Raw genomic sequence first — 23,885 nt, forward strand, 5'->3', positions numbered from 1 at the left:
AGTGAATTTGTTATTACAGATTAAATCGTATATGATGTTAAATCTACTCGTTTAAAATTAAATTAAAATTTGCACGTATATGGCCTCCACTTTTGTACGTATAAGCCATTTCTTTGCATTCTATACGATTTGTTCCTTTGTATATATGTTTGTATATCACGAAAACAACTTTGAATATACGTGCATTCTGGTTGTCTGGGTAAGCCATTTTATAACTTAATTTTCGTGGGGAAGCATTTCTTAGGTTATATTTTATTTGGATTTCTGAGATAATTATCTTATCATTTTACTATATAACATTTATTCTACGATGCTTGGTTCATGAGTAATCAATGTACTTTGACGTGATGTCTGGGAAAATCCTAAAACATAAACTAAAGCCTTCCGCAAAAATTGGCCACCCAAATTTATTGAATTTGTATTTCAATCATATGATCATAAACTCTACCTGAGGGCGAAATTTCTTAGCATTCGGAGAACTTTGGGCTAATTTTGTCCGATAATAAAACAAATCCCGTTTAGTGAACTGTAGAAAATTGTCTAATCTTTCATTAAAAAAATGTCAAAAAATTCAAATTTCATTCTTACACCGAAAAAATAAAAAATGATTTTTCCCAAAAATCAAATTTTTGAAAATTATGTGAAACAAGTTTTAGAAAGACAATTTAGTTTAAAGATTGGCACTTTTTATATGAACAAACATTTCTAACGACAACTTTTTCTTGTCTGCACTGAAAGAAATTTAAGCAAACTAATTTCATCGAAATGCAGATGGATTTCATCCAGTACCCTCTCAAATTATTAAAAACATTGTTGGTGCGACGACTTTGTCTAGTTAAACACGTTAAGCTAAGTACACAAGGTTTTTTTTCTTTATCAGTACATGGCATGATAAAGTGATTCTTAGGAAACTTTTTTTTTTTTTTAACTGTGCCAGTCTTTTAATGTATAGAAGAGTTGTGGGGCAGATGTACCAGAGACGTTCCAATATAATTCCTATATGCTACAATTGGTACATACCATCATAGGAATGTATAGGAATAACTAGTACATCTACCCTAGATAATTTAACTGTCTTTGTTGAAACAAAATTTTCAAAAATTGCCTTTTCGGGAAAACTCAATATTTATTGATATTTTTTGTCAGTGTAACAGGGTTGCTTCCACTCACTTTCTATAAAAAAAAATATTTTCGGAATATATTGTACTTATTAGATAAAAAAGAGGTTGAAAGGCAAGTGTTTGACACATAGAACTTGTCAATTTTGCTTCCTAGACCTGTGCGCCGGTCTTTTCATCGGCGGCATCCATGCCGGAAACCATTTTTGCCTCGGCGACGGCAGCGTAGCGGCGTGACGCCGTTGGCTTTAATCGGTGGCGGCGGCGGCGGCGACGTGCATCGGCGTATCAGTATGATGGGTTTCATTTCCAGGAAAATTTACCATCCCCGATTGATATTTTTTTCGTTCATGAAACTATTAACTCAACCCTAATTTTTATACCTATGCTTAACTCACAAGTTTTTGCTAGTAACCTACCCTAATTCCTCACTTTATCACCCACAGATCGCCCAACACCCGGGTCCGCGTGGCTCTGAGCGTACTTATCCGGCTGCTGTTACCACTGACACACGGCCTAGCCCGGGGATGGAACGGACTGCGCGGTTTCCGCCTACTGCAACTGCTGCGAAAGATACGCGAAAGTCGTGGCCTACTGACGACGCTTTTCGCTTTTGCCGCCAACACCGTGTCGATGAGCCTGTCCTCGGTTCAAGGTGATTTCGAAATGTGGCAATATGCCGCAACCAAAATACACTGTATGTTGTAGCGAAGGCGATCGCATTGGAGCAATAAACCCCGGAGTCATATTGCCAGACAAATCAAACAATACATTGACACTCGTCGATTAAAGTTATTCGATAGCTGATGTTCTACTGACTTCGATTATGTAACTTAACATCTCGACGCCTGACTTATTTCCGTCACAAAATTCAATAATCAATAACGTACAGCAAATGTGATACTAAACTACTTTTTTTTTTTTTTTAATCTTTTTAATCTAAACTACTGACTTCTTCACACCTGGCGGCGATCGTTCTTCGGTCGGTTGTTTATTGCATGCTATAACCGCACTCAGTTACCCATTTGCGCACTGCAATGCACTTCATGCAATTGAGTGGAGCAATTTTCCTTTTGTTTTTGTTACCGAGTAGAAGTATGGCTTCTTCAATTGCGACGACCAATATCAACCCATTAGTGCTCGTTTATTTACACCCAGCCGGCGCAAAATAAATACCAAAAGCAATTTCCTCTTGTTTGCCACTCAAGGAATTTTAAGCTCGACAGGCAACCCAGCGGGAACGGCCACGAGAAACAATCAGAATGATAGGTTGATTAAAAATTCTCCTTCTGAAATGGAGTGCTAAATTGGTACTATATAACCTTTGACTGTTGCACCGGCATCAGCACGCGATCACGTCACGTTCTTGGTTTTGACGAGGTGTTACAATCGAATGACGTCATGGGCACGCTTTGGTCGATTTCTTCATGACCGTGAACTTGAAACTTGTTGTTGAACTTTTGCAATGGCAGCGACAAATTGCAGCATACATCCTATTAGCACGAGAAAATAAATAAATAAATAAAGCTATGCAGCGTAAATGCATTTAAATTTAGCAATTTGGGAGGGATTTTTTTTACAATACTTCAATAAATATGTATGGGATCAAAAATTAAATTTAAAAAATTGTATTGCATAATGTATGACATGTGAGAATCTTGAGCATGATAATGATTGGCCACCCTCGGTTACTACTCCTTTATTGCCAGATCACATGTAATTACACTTGCTTGGGATAACCTATCATCCTGAATGTGTGAAAGCTTTACAATTAGCGTCGGCCACGTCCAAAGGCAGGTCAATTAAGGAATGGGTTTTTCTTTACCGAACTAATCTACAAAAGCGCATTAGAAGCTCAGAAACGACGTGTTCCAAGTGCGTCCTTCAGAAGAAGACCCACCACCCTTGGATGAGATGACAAATCGTAGACATATTTAAAATAGCTGAGCTTTTTGAATAGTATCTAAAGCTTGAACAAACTTAAAAATTTAATAAAAGCAAAGAAACGAAATTACTGGCGTACTTTTATCGAGGGACTTTCTAGAGAAACCTCGCTTTGGAAAAAAGCTTGCTTTATGCGAAACCGCTCATCTTCCAAATGAGAGTGAAGAATACTCCTCCCAAAGGTTATTCGACTTCACTAAAATGTTTGTCCAAACTCTGTACCAGCACAACCACCCTAATAAACAAATACCATAAACGAATGATAACCCAAATAGTAGAACTTTTCCACAAATGGTTTGGATGATACTCCGAACACGTCGTTAAGCAAAATAACCATACAATTTTTATTATGGCAACTTTACGGGATACAGCCCGAAGTAACGGTTCTCTGGATGAACCATTAACAATGCTGGAATTTTCAATGGCACTTCTTTCATCGAATAACTCGACAGTGAGCATGCATAAGGGCCTATACGCGATGATCGATTCTCTTCGTCGATTTTCTCTTTCGTTAATAACTCGCTAGATTGAACGTTTATCGGTGCGTTTGCTGTTGCTTTTGATAGCCAATACAACCTGTTACTACTCTGCATTGAACAAATTCTAGAAAATTGTTTCGCTTAGCTGTAGCAATGCAAAGAGAAAATCGATGAAGAGAATCGATCATCGCGTATTCGCCCTTATGCATGCTCACTGTCGAACTCTGCTCCGGCAAGCGATATGATCGAATTCGACCTTCTAAAAAATCTCCTCGATATCGCTAAAAGACGATTACTTATAACCCAGGGGGGTTACCGTCCGATCTCTATGTTATCATGCCTGAGGAAAATATTAGAAAAAAAATGATCATATCAAGACTTGACCATTGGGTTGAATTAAACAACCTACTTTCAAATACGCAGTTTGGTTTCCGAAAGAGTAAAGGAACAAACGATTGTCTAGCGATGCTTTCATCTGATATTCAACTGGCCTTTGCGCACAAGGAGCAATTGGATTCAGTCTTTTTGGATATTAAGGGCGCATTTGATTCTGTTTCGATAGACATACTGTCAGACAATTTGCACAGCAGCAGATTATCAGGTATTTTAAATAAATTCTTGTATAATTTGCTGCCAGAAAAACAAATGACCTTCAATCTGACAACTTCTAGAATTAGCTACACGGGCTTACCCCAAGGTTCATGTTTAAGTCTCAGCTTGCAAACGATGCCGTGGTTTTCTTGAGAGGTTCACGTGCGGATATCTTGCAAATATCATTGTAAAATTCCCTAAGTAATCTGTCTTTCTGGGCAAGAAATTTAGGGATGAAGTTTTCACCGCAAAAAACTGAATTAGTAGTGTTTATTCTCCTTAAGTGGTTTCCAGCCCAACTGCGTCTAAATCTTTTGGGCAGAGACATTACCCAATCTTTAACCTTCAAATACCTTGGAGTCTGGTTTTATTCAAAATGCACTTGGGGTACCCACACTAAGTATTTGAAACAAAAGTATCAACAAAGGATCAACTTTTTACGATCAATTTCCGGGGCATGGTGGGGTGCTCACCCGGAAGACCTTATTCAACTGTATAAAACGACTATTCTTTCAGCCACCTAATTAAATTGGAACGCATTCAATATCGTTGTTTACGTATTGCATTCAACACACAATATGAGCGTAGAGGCTCTAGCGGGAGTAAAAGCTCTGCGTTTCTGGGAGCTCTCATTAAGAATGTTGATTGAATTTAGTGTCAGTAACAACATTGTGATTGAAAACGTGCTATGCTTTACTAACTACGGTTCCCCCATTGACTATGATCTCTCCATGAAACAGGCTATTCAAGGAGTTCTTCGGCGTCTTCAATGAATACTCAACCACCTTTCGGAAACTTCAGGAACCTTGTTCCGTTAATGTTGCTGAGCTAACCGAAATCAAATTCACATTAGGGATGATTTCCGACATGCCCATAGACCATTACTTCATCTTCTCGGATAGTCTCAGTTCGATTGAGGCAATTCGGTCGATGAAACAAGGTAGATACTCGTCTTATTTCCTTTCAAAGGTAAGGGAGCAGATGAGTTTGCTGGTCGAATAGAAGAATTTCACATGATGATTTTTTCCCATTAGTACGTCAGAGTTGGCAAAACGATTGGACAAGGTCTAGATTTAAATCGGGGCTTCGTTCGCGTGATGTCAAGACTTATGTCCAACCACTACTTGCTAGACGCACATCTCTACAGAATAAACCTCATTGACAGCAATATATGTAGGTGTAGAACCGGTTATGATGACATCGATCACGCAGTTAGGTATTGCCCGGGTAATGACGCCTCCAGGGCACGACTGTTGGATACCCTAGTGGCCCGAAGAAGACAACCCTTCCGTGAAGTAAGAGATGTATTGGGAACCCGTGATCTTCCCTACATGCAGGCGATCTACGAATTCCTTTGTTTGTTTGATGTTAGTCTTTGATGTGGCCATCCCCTCCTTTTCAAACAATTTCCAGCCATTGTGTTCCAGTCCTATTATCCTCCTGTTTCTGTGCTACTTGCCCCTGCCCAGCCAAGATTTGGTCAACCGTTCGAGAGTAGTATCTGAAGGAAGCTTCAGAAACCAGTTTCCTGCCTAGCTCCTTCCAATCTGAATTGCTACCCATTAACCTCGAGCCCGTCACGAGAAATTGGTGCCCAATACTAACCTAGAACTACTGCTGTTTAAATGTAAACTCAAACATTACTGATTTTTAGCTCCGCAAAGTGTCACACACGACTGAGCCTAGTAAATAAATGAACTAGTTTTTTTTTAAAGGAATGGGTTGGAATGTAGTGACATGACACTCGCTTTGTTAGAAACCGATTAATCCTCTGCACTTCAAAGTAAACAAAACCAGAAGCTCTATGGCCACTAAGGCCCTCATATAACATCGATGGCCATTAGTGTTTTAAAAGATTCGACGAGCAAACAATGTGACTCGAAAACTCTTTAGTATGAATGGGGCCTGGTATTGAACACATAATTTTCTGATCAGTAAACAAAAGTTGCTGCCTAAGGCACCCGAACCCCTCATATAAAAATACCACTTATATCCTGTTGTAAAAGTAAAGTTATTATTATTATTATTCTTGTTTATAAGGGTTTTACAATATAAATTGTAAATCGAAAAATAAAAATAAATTTAACGTTAATAATACGAACTTAAGAAATTTATATGATGCATCATTTTTGCACCGTACAAGCGTACAAACTGAATCGGGTCAACTAGTAAGACTTGTCACTCTGATTAATTCGTTTATGATGTCCAATTGAATCGCCGAGCAATGCATCACACGCGATAACAAAAGGAAATCAATAATATGATATTAAATTTATAAAAATATTTTTCAACTTGAACTAACTCTTAAAATTATTCCATGATCGATGTCTAATGGTGAGGATTTATACACTATACTCATACAAATGGCACCACTTTTACACCAGAAATGGCTGAAATAAATGCCATCAATCTCAACTTTTTTCCAAGCTTCACAAAATTGACTGGCTCAAAACTTCGACAACTCTGATGAACCGGTTCGAACACGATCGCATGAAGCGCATAACCACACGGTTGATGGACGTGTTCCCTAACGCGCAGCACCGTGAACCCGTTAAACCTATACAAATGCAGTTATTCTGCATACGACATACGGGACCCGAAACAATTCCCACGTGTATGGATCCTGACTTCGCATGATTACCAACCACTGAAAAACCAACATGAATAACTCTAATTCTAATGGCTTATTCAAACAGCCTCATATACTCAATACCTAATTATATGAGGCTGTTAGAATTAGCCATTAGAATTATTTCCATATCATTTTCATTTTGCTTGGATGGCATTTTCATCGCCAATCTCGGTAATTCACTCCAGTCAGCTTAAAAAAAAAACTGCATGATCAAATGCAATTGCGGTATCTATTATTTTACGTGAACACCAAACTCGCGTGAACAAAAGCTTTCCTCATCACACCAAACGAACAATACATGACGCGCGATCGAAGTCTTGCCGGGTAACAAAAGAGAATGGAATAGCATCATTGCAGCGGAATTTCAATATTAAACAATGTATGTGAAAACTAATTCAAACAGATTAAATTATCGCGCACAGGGAATATAACTAATAAAATTCGATCACCAGTACACAGAAACACAACCGAACAGTTAGCATTATCATGAAGGTTTCCAAAATTAAGTCAACTAATTTCTTTTGAAGTATATTTGAGAAACTGTGTATTTATCATTTGCTCGGAGTTGCGATAAATTGGATAACCACCGGAAAAGATTATGAATTTTAATCTTATATAATCTTGAACTGACTTGACTTATATAATCTTGAGTTGGCTGACTTATAGGATGCAGTGCTTACTACTTACATTAATTATCATGTAAATTTACGCCAAATCTATAAAATTAACTATAATTCACAGAATTTTTTGCATTCATAAATTGGACAGCAAGTAGCAAGTGCAATGATACTCTACTTATTCCCTTGGAAGCACAGTGAGTGTTTGAAAGATTTTTTAAATGACAAGACTCATTGATTGGAGATAATTGGCGCTGGCGGCGCAGCTAAATCTGATTTTGACGTAGGACTACGTCTTTCATTTCTATATGAGGGTACACTTTGTGAAATCCAAAAATGGAACATGTAACAAAATTATCAAAGATTTTGAACGTTTATAACTCAGCTGCCCCTGGACCAATTTCATTTATTTTATCACAAATCGATCAGAAATATTTGTACGCATCTATTAAATTTAAGCCTTTATCATTTCTCAAAATGTCACTACTGAAAATTGCACGAATGTGCAACTGTTGCTTTGATAATTAAAATTATCATCGATTGCCTGCGAAAACCACTTTCCCTAACACGGATTTCAAAGTTGAATTCCATCCGGTCTCACCAAACGGTGTTTATTCAATCACCGCGTGGTTATTTAGTAGTGGTCTTCTCAAGTACACTACGAAAGGATCCCCGCAACCAGCTAGCTATCAAGGCTGCCCTCAACCACTGATCGGATGCAGTTCCAATCACCGTTCCAGGAGGAAGAAGCCACACCGCTATTGATCGGAATCAGTAGCTCTTCGTGAGTCGCTGTGGGCTATCTAAGCCAAGCGCGTTACCCTCATTCCAAGCAACATACCGCTCACCAGCCTCATCTGTGTTTAACACCCTAATAGCTCAGCATTACTCAACCATCACGGCAAAACAATTCTTTTCAGGACCACCATAAATTTGTAAAAGAGTATTTTTCTGACATTTGCCAGGGAAATTAATCGAATGTCAGTTCCCATATCAAGATAGAGCTGGAATTGGGGCGTTACAGCTTTTTTAAACAATGACTTCTTTCGATGATGTCTTTAAATACAAGGCTCGCCCATGCAAATGAACATCGACATCATGTAGGGACTTCCCCCATTCGACGGTAATGATGTTTTGCATGGGCGTACCTTTAATTCTTAAAATCATCGAGAGAAGTTGTTTACAAAAGCTGTTACGCATAATTCCAGCTCTACCTAGATATGTTTAAATCTAACATGCCATGTACTTTAAGGCAACATTAGAGGTGCAATTTCAAAAACCAAAGACGGTCACGGCTTGAAAGTGGTCTGATTTTGATCCAGAGATGATGGATTTTAACTCTTAATACGCCATTTTTTATATTAGACCACGTAGTCCTACGTCACCATTACGTACAACCCCATAGGGCTGTCCCTTGTAGTTTTTTAGTTTGGCTTGATAGGGACGTGATGCCTCAGATAGCCTAGTCAGTTGGCACGGTATTACCAACAATCAATACGAAACTAACGATTTTAAAATTGGCTCAGTACTTGACTATCCCATTGCTGCCATGTAATAAGCGTACCCCATTCTTGCACCAGAATCTGTTAAAGTTTGTGTTTGTTTTGATTTGCCTTATAAATTTGACAGAGTTTGATAAGGGGATCGTAGATTTTCCTATGGTTTGATGTGTGCTTCAATTAGCTTGAGACCGAAGATCTGGTACTTCCTAAGCCATAAAATTGAGCACGCTTTTCGGGACCCCCTGGTTTTAGTGTTAGTCTATGGTATAACCTGTGATTCCAGTTCACAGGTTCACAATTAGAAAGTTCTCAATTAATAAGATCAGAGATCACTAAGTTGAAAGCAGGCGAATGCTTGTCTAAAAAGCGTCAAAGTCACGAGGAAGAAAGATGTGATGACTTTAGCAAAGTTGTAGGTTGTTTTATTAAAAAAAAAACTGAATTTATCCAAACATGGAGAGATCTGATCCTTCTAATTTAATCAAATCCAAGAGCTTTCCCTGGATTTAAATTGCTCAAGTGTAAGCCTTCTAAAAAAACATTGTTTCACTATGTACATGAATGGTGATATCATTATAGTTTGTAATGCAGTTATGAATAAGGATTGAGAAATAGTTACCTGAATTTACAAGAAAATCCCTTGAAATTCGCTGAATTCCCAGGTCATAAATGAAATTCCCTGAGGCAGGCAGTCGACAACCTGGAAATGTTACAGACTTAAAGGGTGTCCACGATGAAATTGCCACACTATGAAATTGCTCTAACTTTTTAACCGTTGGGTAGAATTTAATGAAAATTTGGGTGGATTTAGTTCATAGTGCATTATTTACATCCTGCAAGTTTTAAAGTCCTGTGATCAAAACTCGCGGAAATGGAGTCGAAAGAACAGCTCGTGCGTGATAAAATCTTGCGCATTCATCACGAGAACAAGGATCTCTCGCATCGTTCCATCGCTAAAACGTTGGGAATCGTGAATTCCACGGCGTCGCGAGTGATTAAGCGGTTCGAGGAACGGTTGACCACCGATCGGAAGCCCAGAAGTGAAGGAAAAAGTATTCCGTACAACACCAAAAATCACAACCGCGTAGTTGGGGCCTTCAACCGAAATCCGAACGCCTCCGTTAGGGATGTGGCTAAGAAGCTGCACCTAAGCCGAAGTTTTGTCCAGAAGGCCAAAACTAAGGCTGGGCTTCGAACGTTCAAGGTACAAAAGGCCCCTAATCGCGACGAGAAGCAGAACAAGTCCGCCAAAACCCGTGCCAGGAAGTTGTACCTCAACATGCTGACGAAAGTTGAATGCTGCATCATGGACGACGAAACATATGTGAAGGCCGACTTCAAACAGATCCCCGGCAACCTGTTTTTCACGGCCAAGGATAAGTTCAGCGTTCCGGAGCATGTCCGCACTCCGAAGATGTCCAAATTTGCGAAGAAATTCCTGGTTTGGCAAGCCATCTGCACGTGCGGGAAGCGGAGTGCACCTTTCGTGACCCAGGATACGATGAACGGACAGGTGTACATAAAAGAGTGCCTCCAGAAGCGGCTGCTTCCTCTCCTGAAGGCCCACAACGTCCCAACAATCTTCTGGCCGGATTTGGCCTCATGCCACTACTCCAAGGACGTGCTGAAGTGGTATGCGGACAATAAGGTCAATTTCGTGCCGAAAATGTTCAACCCTCCCAACACTCCGGAGCTCCGCCCCATCGAGAAGTACTGGGCGATTATGAAACAGCACCTTCTTAAACGACCTAAGGTAGTGAAGACAGTCGAGGAACTGAAGAAAGTATGGGTTTACATGCAAAAAACGGTTGATTTACAGGTTGTGCAGAATCTTATGGCCGGGGTTAAGGCCAAGGTGCGGACATTTGCGTATGGACTGTAAATAAAATACGAGTAAAATGGTAAAATGAAGTTTAATAGTTATTTCTCAATCCCTGAAAATTTGATGGCAATCGGATGAAAACTCGAATTTTGCGAATCAATTTTGTATGTGGCAATTTCATCGTGGACACCCTTTAAAAGAAGCAAAAAGAGCTTGCTCAAAATCTTAAAAGCATATTGTAAATACAATCATTTGATCAAAATACAAAATACGAATGTAAGAATGGTACAGCAGCTTCCTTATCTCACTTAACACCCCAAACACGATGCCTCCGGTAAAATGTGTAACGGAAAATTGGCAATGTTTGAAATTTTAAAACCTTTGGCGCCATTTGAAACTAAATACTTCAAAGCTTTATTCTGCATCAATAAATATAAAATCTCTTGACAACTTGTTGAGCAATGATTTTTCAAACATTGCTAATTTGCGGGTACCGGAGGCATCGTGTTCGGAGTGTCAAAAACTATGGAGGTGCACGCAGCTAAGGGCGGCCATACCATTCCAGATGGGACGTAATTCTTCTAGAATAAGAAAAAGAAGGCGGTTCAAACCAATAATACCACAACCTCGACAACAACATCTGATCGATACCGCCTAAAGAGACTGCATGCATTGAACTTCATCGACATGAAGGCTATTTGTAGGCAAAATCGATATCATCAGGACTAAAATAGACACTCGCTAACACACTGCTGTAACGTCAGCTGAACCAGCTGAAATCTAATTAGTCCACGGTTACGCTAAGACCGAGTCATAATAAACCAATATCTAGCTATGTAGGAACCTAGACATGACTGTAGAACAGCTCGACTCGACGACAGTTGAACTAGGACAACGTTAGGAACCGGAATGATTCGGACGCATTGTGATCCGGTGCCATCGCTTCGAAACATACCGTCGTCGTTAGGACCAATCCGTGACACCGGAGATGGATCCTACCCTCAGCTATCGTATCTCACGTGGTTCCTAATTCTTCTTCTAGTTGCTCACCGGATTGATCCTCTGTTACGGGTGATCAAGCTACGCAAGGATCCATCCAGGAATGCTATTGAACCGGGCAAACAGCCGTTGGCTGCCGGAGGAAAGCTTAGGCATCACACAAAGGCAAGTTTGCGGGAAATTCCGGAGAAATGCGTCGAGTTGGTTGTGCTGGCAGAACCTCCTGCAGGAGTACCAATCCGCGCGGATATCGTTCTGATTCATGGTCTGCATGGATCGCTGGTCAACACGTGGAAGCAAGGATTGTGGAACAGCGAAGGCAAATTGGAGCACTTCGAGAGGCCTCCGAAGCTTCCAATACGGCCACCAAAGCGACAGCGCCATTCCCGAGCGAATCTTTTCGCTCCACCTCACGAAAATAAGAAACCAAAGTTTGAAGACGATTCAACCGAATGGAGCGATGAGGAGGACCAGTACGATGAATCGCGTTCGACATCGTATAGATTTGCAAAGCGGAAGTTTACCTACGAGTGTGGTGAACCGGAGCAGGTCCACTTTGCGGACGACATGGAGTATAGTTTTCCAACATTTAGGTTACGCATGGAAGATGAAGAAGGTAATAAGATTGCTCAAGGGTACACGGAAAATAGACACCATGGCAAGCGGAAAATGAAGGTGAAAAAGGACGAATCATGGTCACCCTGCTGGCCAGGTGATTGGTTGCCACTGGATTGTCCAGGAGTACGGGTAATAGCGATTAACTATACGACGGATCCATACCTGTGGCGGCCGGTCTGGATCACCAAGAGAAACCGGTAAGATATTTTGCTGACATGGAAGCGGTTATGATTATGTAAATCAATTCCAATTTTTATTTGCCACAGATCTTGCCTAGTGGACCGAGCACGCGAGATGGCCGATATGCTCATAGCCAAGAGGGTGGGCAGAGGGCACCCGATCGTGTGGGTTGGCCATTCGAAGGGTGGCATTTTCATCAAGCAGATCATCGTAGACGCTTGGGAAACTGGTCGACCGGCGGCTGAACCACTTTGGCGATCGTCGCGTGGGACGTTCTTCTATTCGGTGCCGCACAGGGGATCTCCGCTGGCGGATTTCAATCTACCCCTGATAAGGCAATCGGTCGAGCTAACCGAGATACAGAAAAGTAAGTTTTAAAGTTCCCTTTTCGACCGTTGTACGGCATTAACGATATGATCCAACTTTTAGACTGTGCCAGCATCCTGGAATTGCACCGTCGCTTTGTAGCGCTTTACCAGGGTGGTCACCTCAAGATCGATGTGTTCAGCTTCGTCGAAACGGCAATGACACTCATGTCGGTTTTATACCTTCGTATTGTTGGAATCGACTCGGCCGGTAAGTTGCAACATGCTCGAACGAAGCACTAACGGTTACGCTTCAATTGATTTTTTTTTTCTCGAATCTTCCATGCGCTTTTTCATTGGCGGATTACGACAGATCCCGGCATCGGTGATGTGTGCGGCGTACACCTTGACCATCGGGAAATCTGCAAACCTCGCAGCCGTAACTGCATTCTCTACACCGAGCTGGTCAAGATGATCAACAAGGTGAGCTGAAGACAACCTCCACCGACGAACCAACCGACCGACCGTGCGTGATTATATTTGTTCTAGAATATTTTCTTGTTGAAACGTTTAAAAAAAGGAAAATTATAATTACGTTATGCCAAAATAAGCGATTTCCTACGGCACTAAAAACCATGCACGTTTAGGGTACATACTTATGCAGTTACCACCACAGACAGTGAAACTTAAAAAAAAAGCAATACAGTTGACTTTAATAGACCCTCGGGGAGACCAGTGTACAATCGGTACCTGAACAGTACCATCGAAGTTGTTGTGAACAAATCTGCAAGTGGAATAATTATTAAGTTTTGGTTAGGTTTTCAATAAATGCGTAGCCCGATTTTTAATTCTATTAAACCACGATTCGTAGGTAGTCATTATAGACAGTTTGTAGGGTAAAAGCATCGTTGCGACCGTGTAAGCCATGTGATAAATAGAGATTAGCAATATAATAATAAACCACTGTACTGTCGAGATGGGGGGCATTTACTTAGATATCACATCCTGTCCTCAATACCGTGCGGAACCGGAATCCATACAGCACCGAAATCCGTGCACTTGGTTTAATATATTTAGTTTTATATAGTAAAATAATGCGAATCCAAAAAATATATACAGCTTCTAACTCGTTTGATTACCTAGGTGACGTTTACGTTAAGAATTATGCAGCAGGCCATGACATAGAATTAATAAAAATAAAAATATGATCGTGTGTCGGTTGTTATTTTAATTGGTTGTGGCGTTAGCAATTTGCTAAGAAAACAGGCCCTAATTGAAAACAACAATAGAGTGCATTTTATGCATGCTTGCAATTGTTCATTACAGCTAAAACGCAACTAAATATTAGAAGCTTATTGTTCAGGCAAAGTTTGGATTTCCTGTTTATAAGAGGATACAAACATTTTATATATTTGTTACATTTGGCTTGAATGCCCTCAATGTGATCTTCAAAAGTTAATTTTTGGTCAAGTACTAACTCAAGATATTTCACTTGGTTGGACCAGGAAATTGGAGCTCCGTTCACAGTGACTAAAGGGTGATACGGTCAAAATTTGGTCAATGGAAAACGCGTGTAAATCGGTGAAATCGTTTATTTAAAAAATCAAATTAAATTTCTTTTTCAAGTTCAATTACGTAAGTTCAATTAGTATAAAATTCAGGAAAAATATTCAGTTAGGCTTCCGCTTTTCCAAATCCGAATTGCCGGGCCTTACGCTTGACCCCTGCTATCAGATTTTGTACAGCCACCTTGTCCACCTTCTTCGCCGCAGAAAGCCAGTTTGCCTTGAACTGCTGCTCGCCCTTAGCAGTTTTTTTGGTCTTCTTTAGGTTCCGCTTGACAATAGCCCAGTATTTCTCAATTGGGCGGAGCTCTGGCGTGTTGGGAGGGTTCTTGTCCTTGGGAACCACCTGCACGTTGTTGGCGGCGTACCACTCCATGGCCTTTTTACCGTAATGGGAAGATGCCAAATCCGGCCAAAACAGTACGGAACAACCGTGTTTCTTCAGGAAAGGCAGCAGACGTTTATTCAAACACTCTTTCACGTAAATTTCTTGGTTGACAGTCCCGGAAGCTATGAAAATGCTGCTTTTCAAGCCACAGGTACAGATGGCTTGCCAAACCAGATATTTCTTTGCGAACTTTGACAGTTTCATGTGCTTGAAAACATCTGCTACCTTTCCCCTTCCTTTTGCCGTATAAAACTCCTGTCCCGGAAGCTGCTTGTAGTCGGCTTTGACGTAGGTTTCGTCGTCCATTACCACGCAGTCAAACTTCGTCAGCATCGTCGTGTACAGCCTCCGGGATCGCGCTTTGGCCGTCGTATTTTGTTTATCATCGCGATTTGGAGTCACTACCTTCTTGTAAGTCGATAGTCCGGCTCGTTTTTTGGCTCGATGCACGGTTGTAGACGATACACCCAGCTTATTTGCGGCATCTCGGAGAGAGAGGTTAGGGTTTCGCTTGAAACTACCGGCAACTCTCTTTGTCGTCTCAGCGGCTTCCGGTTTTCGATTTCCCCCCGATCCAGACTTCCTGGCTGTCGACAAACGTTCCCCAAACACTTTAATTACATTTGTAACGGTTGATTTGGCAACTTTTAGCGATTTTGCCAACTTTGCGTGCGAGTAGCTCGGATTTTCGCGATGCGCGAGCAAAATTTTGATACGCTGCTCTTCTTGCTTGGACGGCATTTTGACAACTGAAGAGTGAATTCCAAAATCAAAATAGGAGCAACATTCTACACACACACACCTTCAAAATGAGGGGTGTTCAGGTTTTTTAAATGCAAAATTGAAAGAAATACGTCAAGTTGATATTGACCAAATTTTGACCGTATCACCCTTTATGTGTCTACTACTAGGTTTCCAAAAGGAAACTCTAGTCTTATGTGGAAATATTATAAGTTGAGTTCTGGAAGCGTTGGGAGAAATCCTCCATTTTTGTAAATAAGAAGAGAAAATATCTAAACTTTTCTGCAATCTGCCGCAAATAACACGAAGACTTCTTCCTTTAGCAGAAATACCTGTGCCATCCGCGAACAAAGATTTGTGACAACCCTGAGGCAAATCAGAGAGGTCCGAAGTAAAAATGTTATACAATATAGGCCCAAGAATGCTACCCTGAGGAACTCCTGCTCTAACAGGTAGTCGCTCAGGTTTGGAATTTTGATAATTTACCTGCAGTGTTTTTTTTACAGACCACAGGTTGCAGCCGTTTGGGGGCTCAGTTATCTGCGCCTGCTCTGTCCAATAGCTCCGCCACTCGAACGCCAGAAGAGACTAGTGGTTAAAAAGGCACTGCTAACACACGTTCATATAACGATTGTGTGAACTTACCTATGAAATGCTGGGCTTAGTTGTGTTGTTAAATCATCGGTTAACTGAGGGTGCTTTGTGGGTTGTTATTGCCGTTGCCTCGGACCGACTTCTTCGCCAGAATCGGTTCCTCTCATGATGGAGTCTTCATACCTGAATCCGGAGAAGTCTGGAAGGAACTAGTTCTTCTGTTTCACTATCCCAGTCAGAGTTGCTAGTCGCTGCTAGTCACAAATTCCGACTCCACCATTCTACTACTCAGATTTTGAGTGGTTTGTTTGAACTTGCTCCTTCCTTGTGCTATATCCTGCCATACTTCAATGGGAATGTTGCTCCTCTCCACGTTTTCCAGGTATATGCCGGTCTCGCAATTTTCCAAGGTTCTTGTATTCTGTACTTGAGTGCCCTTTTCAAAATTCCGCCGGGATCGCTCCTAAGGATGTGTCCGTAGTAGTTGAGCCTTGATATTCTTATCTTGTTATTTATCGTATATCAACCCAGCCACTCGAGGGCAATGTGGCCACTACTACTACTCTCTTGTGGCCGCTCTTCGTGATGATTGTTCCAGAACGTGAGTCGATCATGGTCTTCCAATTTTCTTCTTCTTCGAGATCCCATATCCCAAATGGCTTTCCTGATAATCTGTTATGGTGGTTCTGTTCTTATGAAAATATAATGATGCTCTATCCCTCTAAAATGGTTAAATGTTGATCCAGTGTGCAGATAGTTAATATCGTTGTCTTCTTCAAAACTTCATCGTCTTCATCTAAAGAAAAGAAAAGAAAATCGTCACTCGATCAAGCCACATTCATAGGCAGTACCTGTATGATGTCGTATTCCAAAAGTTTAGAAACAAATAAATATATTTTTTTTTATGTTTACAACCATTAGACTCAATTATTTAGAAAAGCAATTAATCATTTTGTTCGACCATTTTCCACAGAGATGGCGCTGTTCCGCTGGTAGGAAGTGATAAAAATCCCCATATAGAAATTGAGAGAAGTGGGAATAATTTTGCTTTCGGTGCATATTCAGGTCAAACAAAGTGAACGACAACCTAAAGAAACTTTGTCGTTCAGTTTTTTCTCGAAAATTATTGTTAAACAAGCCACAATTAAATAAAAATGATTTTTCCCCATACAGTTTTTACATGCTTTACTACCAGTTCCCAGAGAGCCAAAAAATTCAAATTTGAGAGAGAAAATTTGCTCTCACGACCAGTGCTGATAAAAATCCTTTCTTCTACACTCAATTTAGCTGAAAATGAAGAAAACATTAACAGATAGACCAACTACCTGCATGAATTTGAATTTTGATATAATCAAATTCCCTTGATCTAGGCAACCTCTGAGTGTCAAAAATAACATTTGTTTTTCTTCATTCGTGGCTGGATTCTCATTATCGCCTCTGTTGTTGTTAATATTGATATTCGTCTTCATCTTGGTCGGGATGATATTGAGGATCAAATGCAAAATTAATATTTTCATTGTAAACAAATATAGCGCTGAAGAACGTTGTTTTTAGACACAAGTCGACGGTAAATTATTGCCTCAAGCTGAACTGGTGATAATATCGATGATTTAGGCAGTGTGGTCGACAATATTCAAAAAAATCATTTTGCCCAAAATGTCGTTGATTATTTTGCTTTTGAGGATCACTTCTGATTTTGACAATTTTGGGTTTGATAATCGAGCACTGGTGAATATCAACAAACGCGTATTCGTTGATGTATAATGAAGTTAAATAATTTTGAACTAATAATTTCATAATATAGAGTGGAAAATTAAACTTTTTCAATGTAGCAATCCAATTTTCATGCCAAACACTGTCGAATGCTTTTTCTATGTCTTAAAGAACAACTCCAGTTGAGCAGCCTTCAGATTTGTTTGAACGAATTAAATTGGTAACTCTTAAGAGTTGATGCCCATGGCGAAATCCAAACTGCTCATCTGCAAACATTTAGTTCGGTTAAATCTCTCTAATAAAGCAAATAAAAAAAACATTTAGTTCGTATTGATGTGAAGCATTATTCTATTCAAAATTATCTTTTCAAAAAGTTTACTTATTGAAGAAAGAATTGCAAGAACTTTCAAGAAGTTCCGAGGAATTATGTGATATATCGAAGTGCATTTCAGGAATGCTTAGGAAACTTGCTGGGTCTTCAGGGATGTTTTATAACAATTAGGAAAATTACTCAGAATCGTTAGAACATGAAAGAAACTTCAGGGAATGTTGTGCTAACATCCCCAAGAAATCTCTTTCTTCTGGAATATTTCCCCAACTTCTTGAAGTTTCTTTCGACTGATCCGTAAGCCCTCAGAGTTCCGACTTTCTCCAGAATTTTCTTCCAATCTACCTTAGGAAGTTTGTTCCGTCTCTCCAGGAAATTCAATGAAACTTCCACCAAATGCAGTGGCGTCACCCTAACCTCAATCTACCTGTTCATCAACTTTCAAAACATAAACAAATAAAACAATATTGGTTCCAATGACTACAATTCTGTGAAACTAGAAGACCATGAGCCTTTTGAAATTGATTTGAATGTAAACATGACCCTAAATAACGTTTTCAAAGTTGTTGAACAGGTAAAAAGTGAGTTTACGTGACGCCACTGATCAAATGTATCTTCCAGAGATTCCATTCATCTTCCTCTGGAATTTTCTCCATAAGCAATTCTCCGTAGGTTTTTTTTCGGCTTCTATTGGAAAGTTTTTCTGAGCTTCTTCTGGATTTCCCTGGAAATGACTACTCCTGGAATTTGGCTTTCTATGGATGTGCCAGAAGTTTCTCAATATTTGTCTTGGAAGTTCCCGGATTTTTCATAGAACTTTCTTCAAACTTCGTCCAGAAGAGCAACTTTTTTCTTTCTCTGGAAGTATGTAACTGTACTGTCTGTATCCCGGTAAAAACGCTCAGTAGCAAGAAACCTCTCGAGCTGTGTCTCAAGGTCGGCTTACTACTGGGTAATCGATTCTCATGTGCAGTACTGTCACCTAACTAAAAGCTATGGAAATTTTAAGTGACACAGTAATCAAAGGGTGTATACTAATTATTTATTAATATAAGCTATAGCAGGTGTGGATTGGATTTCTAATAGTAGTTCTATGGAATTTTATGGGTGTACAGTGGGTTTTTACTATAAGGGTTTGACGTACCGGTATTGAACTGCTGCCGTTGATTCTGCTCCGCCGAAGACTACTCTGCCGATGTGCGAGCGCTCGCCGATGATCCTACGTACGACGATCTTGACGTCGGGTGAATCAAGCCTGACAGGGTGGTGATGTTTGAACAACAGATCGACTTGACTTGATGGCGATCTGCTGTCTCCTGGCGTCTACCCTCGTTGACAAGAATCACCAGAGTCCAGGCAAAGCCGGAGTGACACTGCGTTTAGAGCCGCCTTGGCCCGAGGCTTCCTGACCGACTTAGTCGGTTGGTTCTCAAAATGGCGCTGTACCGAATGGTACCACAAAAAAGGTCCTGTGAGGGCTGATTGAACAGATAGATATTCCCGCGATTCACCACTCACTTTTATTACTTTAAGGACACTTGGTTTTAACGATCCGAAGCACACGAACGCCAGATACTGATTGAGGAATGGCGGTTTTCCTTCGCGCTTTTCCCATCCCATTGCGCTTCTCGTGAGACGTTATTTTTCACCCATTTTGAAATCATAGTTTCGCCCGAATGTTGTTGTACCCACTGTTAGAATACTCATACGCACTGTACTGTTGTACGGTTTTATACAATTTCCAAATTTAAAACCAATTAAACCTACTAACAAAATAACAATTTTTACAACGACTACTACACCAAATAACTTTAAGAGACGTGACGGTACATTTAACAACTATGCACAAATAAAAAATCTAACATGTTTTGTAACAAACGGTTACAAATATTATCGGGTTCCTTTAGAAGCTAGTTCAAACATTGCCCGGAAATTTCTTCCAACTTCTGGAAAGCAAATTTTCGGTTATTAATCCAAAAGTTTGAAACTGCAAGAATATAAAATTAATGAAAATAGTAAATACCGATAAATACCGATTTCTTTAAACTGTTGATACCGATAAGCTGAAAAATAATCTGGCAACACTTACAACTGCTCCTTGATCAGGCTATAAGATTATCAGCCTCTACAAAAATTAACACTCCGAACACGATGCCGCCGGTAAAATGTGTAACGGCAAACATGCATTGTTTGTAAAATCATAGCTCAGTCATGTATTGACGAATTTCTAATCTATTTAATCCATTTGAAACTGCATACGTTAGATCAGTGCTAACATTTGAAAACGGCACAAAAGCCATTTGTAAACAAATGGTTTGTGGGCCCTTTACTCACTACTTGAAGTACACCCACGCGACACAACAGCAACATCGGGTAGGGGAAATTTTCCCCTTCCTGACGATGCTGTTGGTTTGCGTGGGCGTTCTTCGGGTAGCGAGTAAAGGGTCCACAAACCATTTGTTTACAAATGGCTTTTGCGCCGTTTTCAAATGTTAGCACTGAGATATTAATTCGATAGCAAAAGATTTAAAATCTGTTGATAAATTGCTGAGCAATGATTTTTCAAACATTTCCAATTTTTGATTACACATTTTACCGGAGGCATCGTGTTCGGTGTGTTAATAATTATTTAAATTGACTTTTGGCTGGACAACGATCTTCCGATATTTTGTGGCAGCGAAAATTTTCCATAAGAGTAACTATAGAGTCGGTCGAGTCCATGGTCCCGACCATGTTGACCGTCATGATACAGACGCAACAGAAGGTACAGCAGCTGGAATCTACCATACAGACCCCCATACGGACCGTCGTCCTACCTGCAGCCCCGTCATTACCTCCGCGGATCATCCCGGAGAAAGTTCAGCTCGTGTCGCAGAAAGCTCCCGAGACAGCAGACGATTCCATCACCTCCTTAGGTGATGGCTCGATTTCGCCGGGATCCAGCAGCGATACCACCATCACGCCAGAAAACAGCCCAATCCTAAAAACCAGCCGCAAACAAGATACCCCCATGCCGTCGACTCCCGCTACATCCATTGAACAGCCCTCAACACCGCAATCATCGAAGCGACCCATCAGCCAGCTAGACCATCCCGGTCGCTCCCCTCGGATAGCTAAGCTCCCAAAATCCAAAGATCGATTCTCGCTCGTGCTTCGCCAGTCTCTCCGGAAAAAGCCACGCAAATGAAAGAAAAGTGGAAGTAGTACTTTATCCGCTGACTACTTTCAACGGCATCTCGACCCTCGCTATTGACAACTCTAATGGGCACCTCAACACCTCCATCAACTGCCAGCCACCGCCAACCGTCTATGTGTTTCCGTTGAACCGGAAGCTATATCCCAACCGGAATATTCGGACACCCCTCGGCGCCCGAGCCAACCAGTCGAATTAATAAGTTCTTCGGGCACGCAGGGTACTGGCATTGTGGACGTCATAGCCCCGCTGGAACTTCCAGATCACTTCTGCGGCCCACGGACGAAGAAACAAAAGAAGAGGCCAGCAATAGCCCCCGGTAGTTGGGGCCCCGTCGGACGCCATTCCCACACCGGAATTGACGGTAACCCTTCGCCGGGGGAGGTCTGGAAGAGGGACGCACAAGGGCGGAAACGCTCGTCTTCCTATGGACGACGAGGGAGTCATGTCTGGGTCAAGTATCGGGACGGACAAGGGGTCACCGACCCACTTCCCAAAGGACTCGAGGGACTCGAACACGCTACTATAACAACGACCGAAGCTGCCAAACCTAGTACGTTAATACCATAGAGGTAACTCTAAGACTAAGAGGTCCCGAAATAACGTGCTCAACTTTTTGGCTCAGCTCTGGTACTCTCTTCGGTCCCAAGCTAATCCATTCACCCCTCGAAACATAGGAAAAACCAATAACCCCTCATTTTATCTGTCAAACTTTCATAGCGAATCAAAACAAACATTGTGTAGTACTAGAATTTTGACTAGAATGGGATACGTTAATCGATTTGCTTGGGACCAATAGGCTAGTCAAGTAGTGAGCCAATTTAAAATCGTTAGTTTCGTATTGATTGTTGGTAATACCTCTTCTCTATCTGTTGGGTCATCCCTGCTGGAACTTCTACACCTGGCCTTGGTGGGGCCCTGTCTCATTCAGCATACAACATCAATCTGTCAGCTGGCTCCGACCATCACGATCACCTACGATATAGATCTGCCCGTCGACCAGAGTGGCAATCACCGTCGCGATGACACTCCCCCTTATTCTGCGAGTCACGTGACTCTCTCTCACCGGTGAGGTGACAATAGTCACCTCGTGTGAGGTGACTCTCCATTTGATTTACATGGAGAGTCACCTCACACGAGGTGACAATTGTCACCTCACCGGTGACAGAGAGTCACGTGACTCGCAGAATAAGGGGGACTAGCTCCACAATCACGGCGCGCTCGTACCCCAATCCTGCACTACCCAAGCCAGTAAACTTTATCCTGCAGTGGAACATTAACGGGTTCCTGAACCGCATTGGTGATCTAGAGCTCCTTTGCCACGACGATCCTCCCCTGGGTCATCGCACTCCAGGAAACTAACAAAGCGACAACAGACCAAATAAACCGCTCCCTAGCCGGTAAGTATACGTGGGCAGCAAAATGGGGAAACAACTTCCGGCACAGAGGATCTGATCGGGTACCACCCAAGCTGCCCCGGCTCCGACCCTCGAGGTGTTACCCTGGTCGATATTTTCGACCAGGGCGAGAAGTAAGAAATGGTGATTCTGCATTACAGTGGGCTCACGTACTTCACTGGGGGGCACACTTCTGCCATCGACGTCTTTGCTGTCAGCCACTGCTTTGCCGGAAAAATTCAGTGGAGCGCGAACACGGACCTCTATGGTAGTGACCACTACCCCATCAAAGTTCAACTTTCGACCGCCATCTTCCCGATGGCAACACGGAGGCCCCGATGGCGCTATGAACAAGCGGACTGGGATAGCTATGGTGAAGCCCTTCAGTCCTTGTTACTACAGCGTAATCCGAACAGCATTGAAGACTTTTTATAAGTGGTATACGAAGCGGCAACAGCAACCATCCCAAAGACCAGCAGCGTTTCGGGGCGAAAAGCGCTACGCTGGTGGAATGAAGATACGAGGAAAGCCGTTAAAGCCCTGCGTAAAGCACTTCGCCGTGTAAAGCGCCTTCCTATCGGACATCCCGACCGCGAGGACGCTCTCCGTCACTACCATGAGTCGCACAATCAATGCCGGCAAGAAATCCGTGTCGCCAAACGAACCAGCTGGATGGACTTTCTGGAAGGAATGAATTCATTTTCATTTCATTTTCATTTTCAAGCACAGAAGGGGGTCATAGGGCCAAGTCACCAGCGAAAAATCGCTGTCCATACTGCACCAGGGTAGAGGCATAGATTTGGCATCACAGAATAATAACCACAGGGGTCAAATGAATCCTGTTTACGATACCGGATAGTAAGGAAAGCTGTTGAACATAGGGGATAGTCAGAGTAACAGCAATAATAGTGAAAGTTAGGAAAATAAGCAGGTAGAGATGGTTGATTTGCAATGACTATCGACTCTGTTATATGGCCTACCGTATCAGATTCAAATTTAATGTCGTTTAATATTGCGCTTATTACTTTTATCTTTATTCTAAGCAATCTCCTTTCATACTTGTTTGTTTTAAAGTGAACTGGATGAAATGATTGTTTTATCAAAATTATGTTAAAGTTAACTACTATTCATATTTGCTAATTAATACCTAAATGTAATT

The 23,885-nt window shown here is 41.4% G+C and overlaps 1 protein-coding gene across 2 annotated transcripts in view; it reads left to right on the plus strand.

Annotated features, from left to right (window-relative positions):
• Window positions 1-13,782, plus strand: part of LOC135708751 (uncharacterized) — a 42,093-nt gene extending 28,311 nt beyond the window's left edge. For both annotated transcript variants that reach the window (XM_065230886.1, XM_065230887.1), the window contains exons 3-7: window positions 1,565-1,773; window positions 11,748-12,519; window positions 12,589-12,869; window positions 12,932-13,078; window positions 13,181-13,782. In XM_065230886.1, coding sequence (XP_065086958.1) covers window positions 1,565-1,773; window positions 11,748-12,519; window positions 12,589-12,869; window positions 12,932-13,078; window positions 13,181-13,299 — 1,528 coding nt within the window. In that variant the 3' untranslated portion in view covers window positions 13,300-13,782. The remainder of the gene's footprint in view (window positions 1-1,564; window positions 1,774-11,747; window positions 12,520-12,588; window positions 12,870-12,931; window positions 13,079-13,180) is intronic.
• The last annotated feature ends 10,103 nt before the right edge of the window (window positions 13,783-23,885 follow it).

This window comes from Ochlerotatus camptorhynchus, unplaced genomic scaffold (genome assembly GCF_037179485.1).
Source record: "Ochlerotatus camptorhynchus isolate MF236.1 unplaced genomic scaffold, CSIRO-AGI_Acam_v1.1 ptg000334l, whole genome shotgun sequence".
Lineage (NCBI taxonomy): Eukaryota > Metazoa > Arthropoda > Insecta > Diptera > Culicidae > Ochlerotatus > Ochlerotatus camptorhynchus.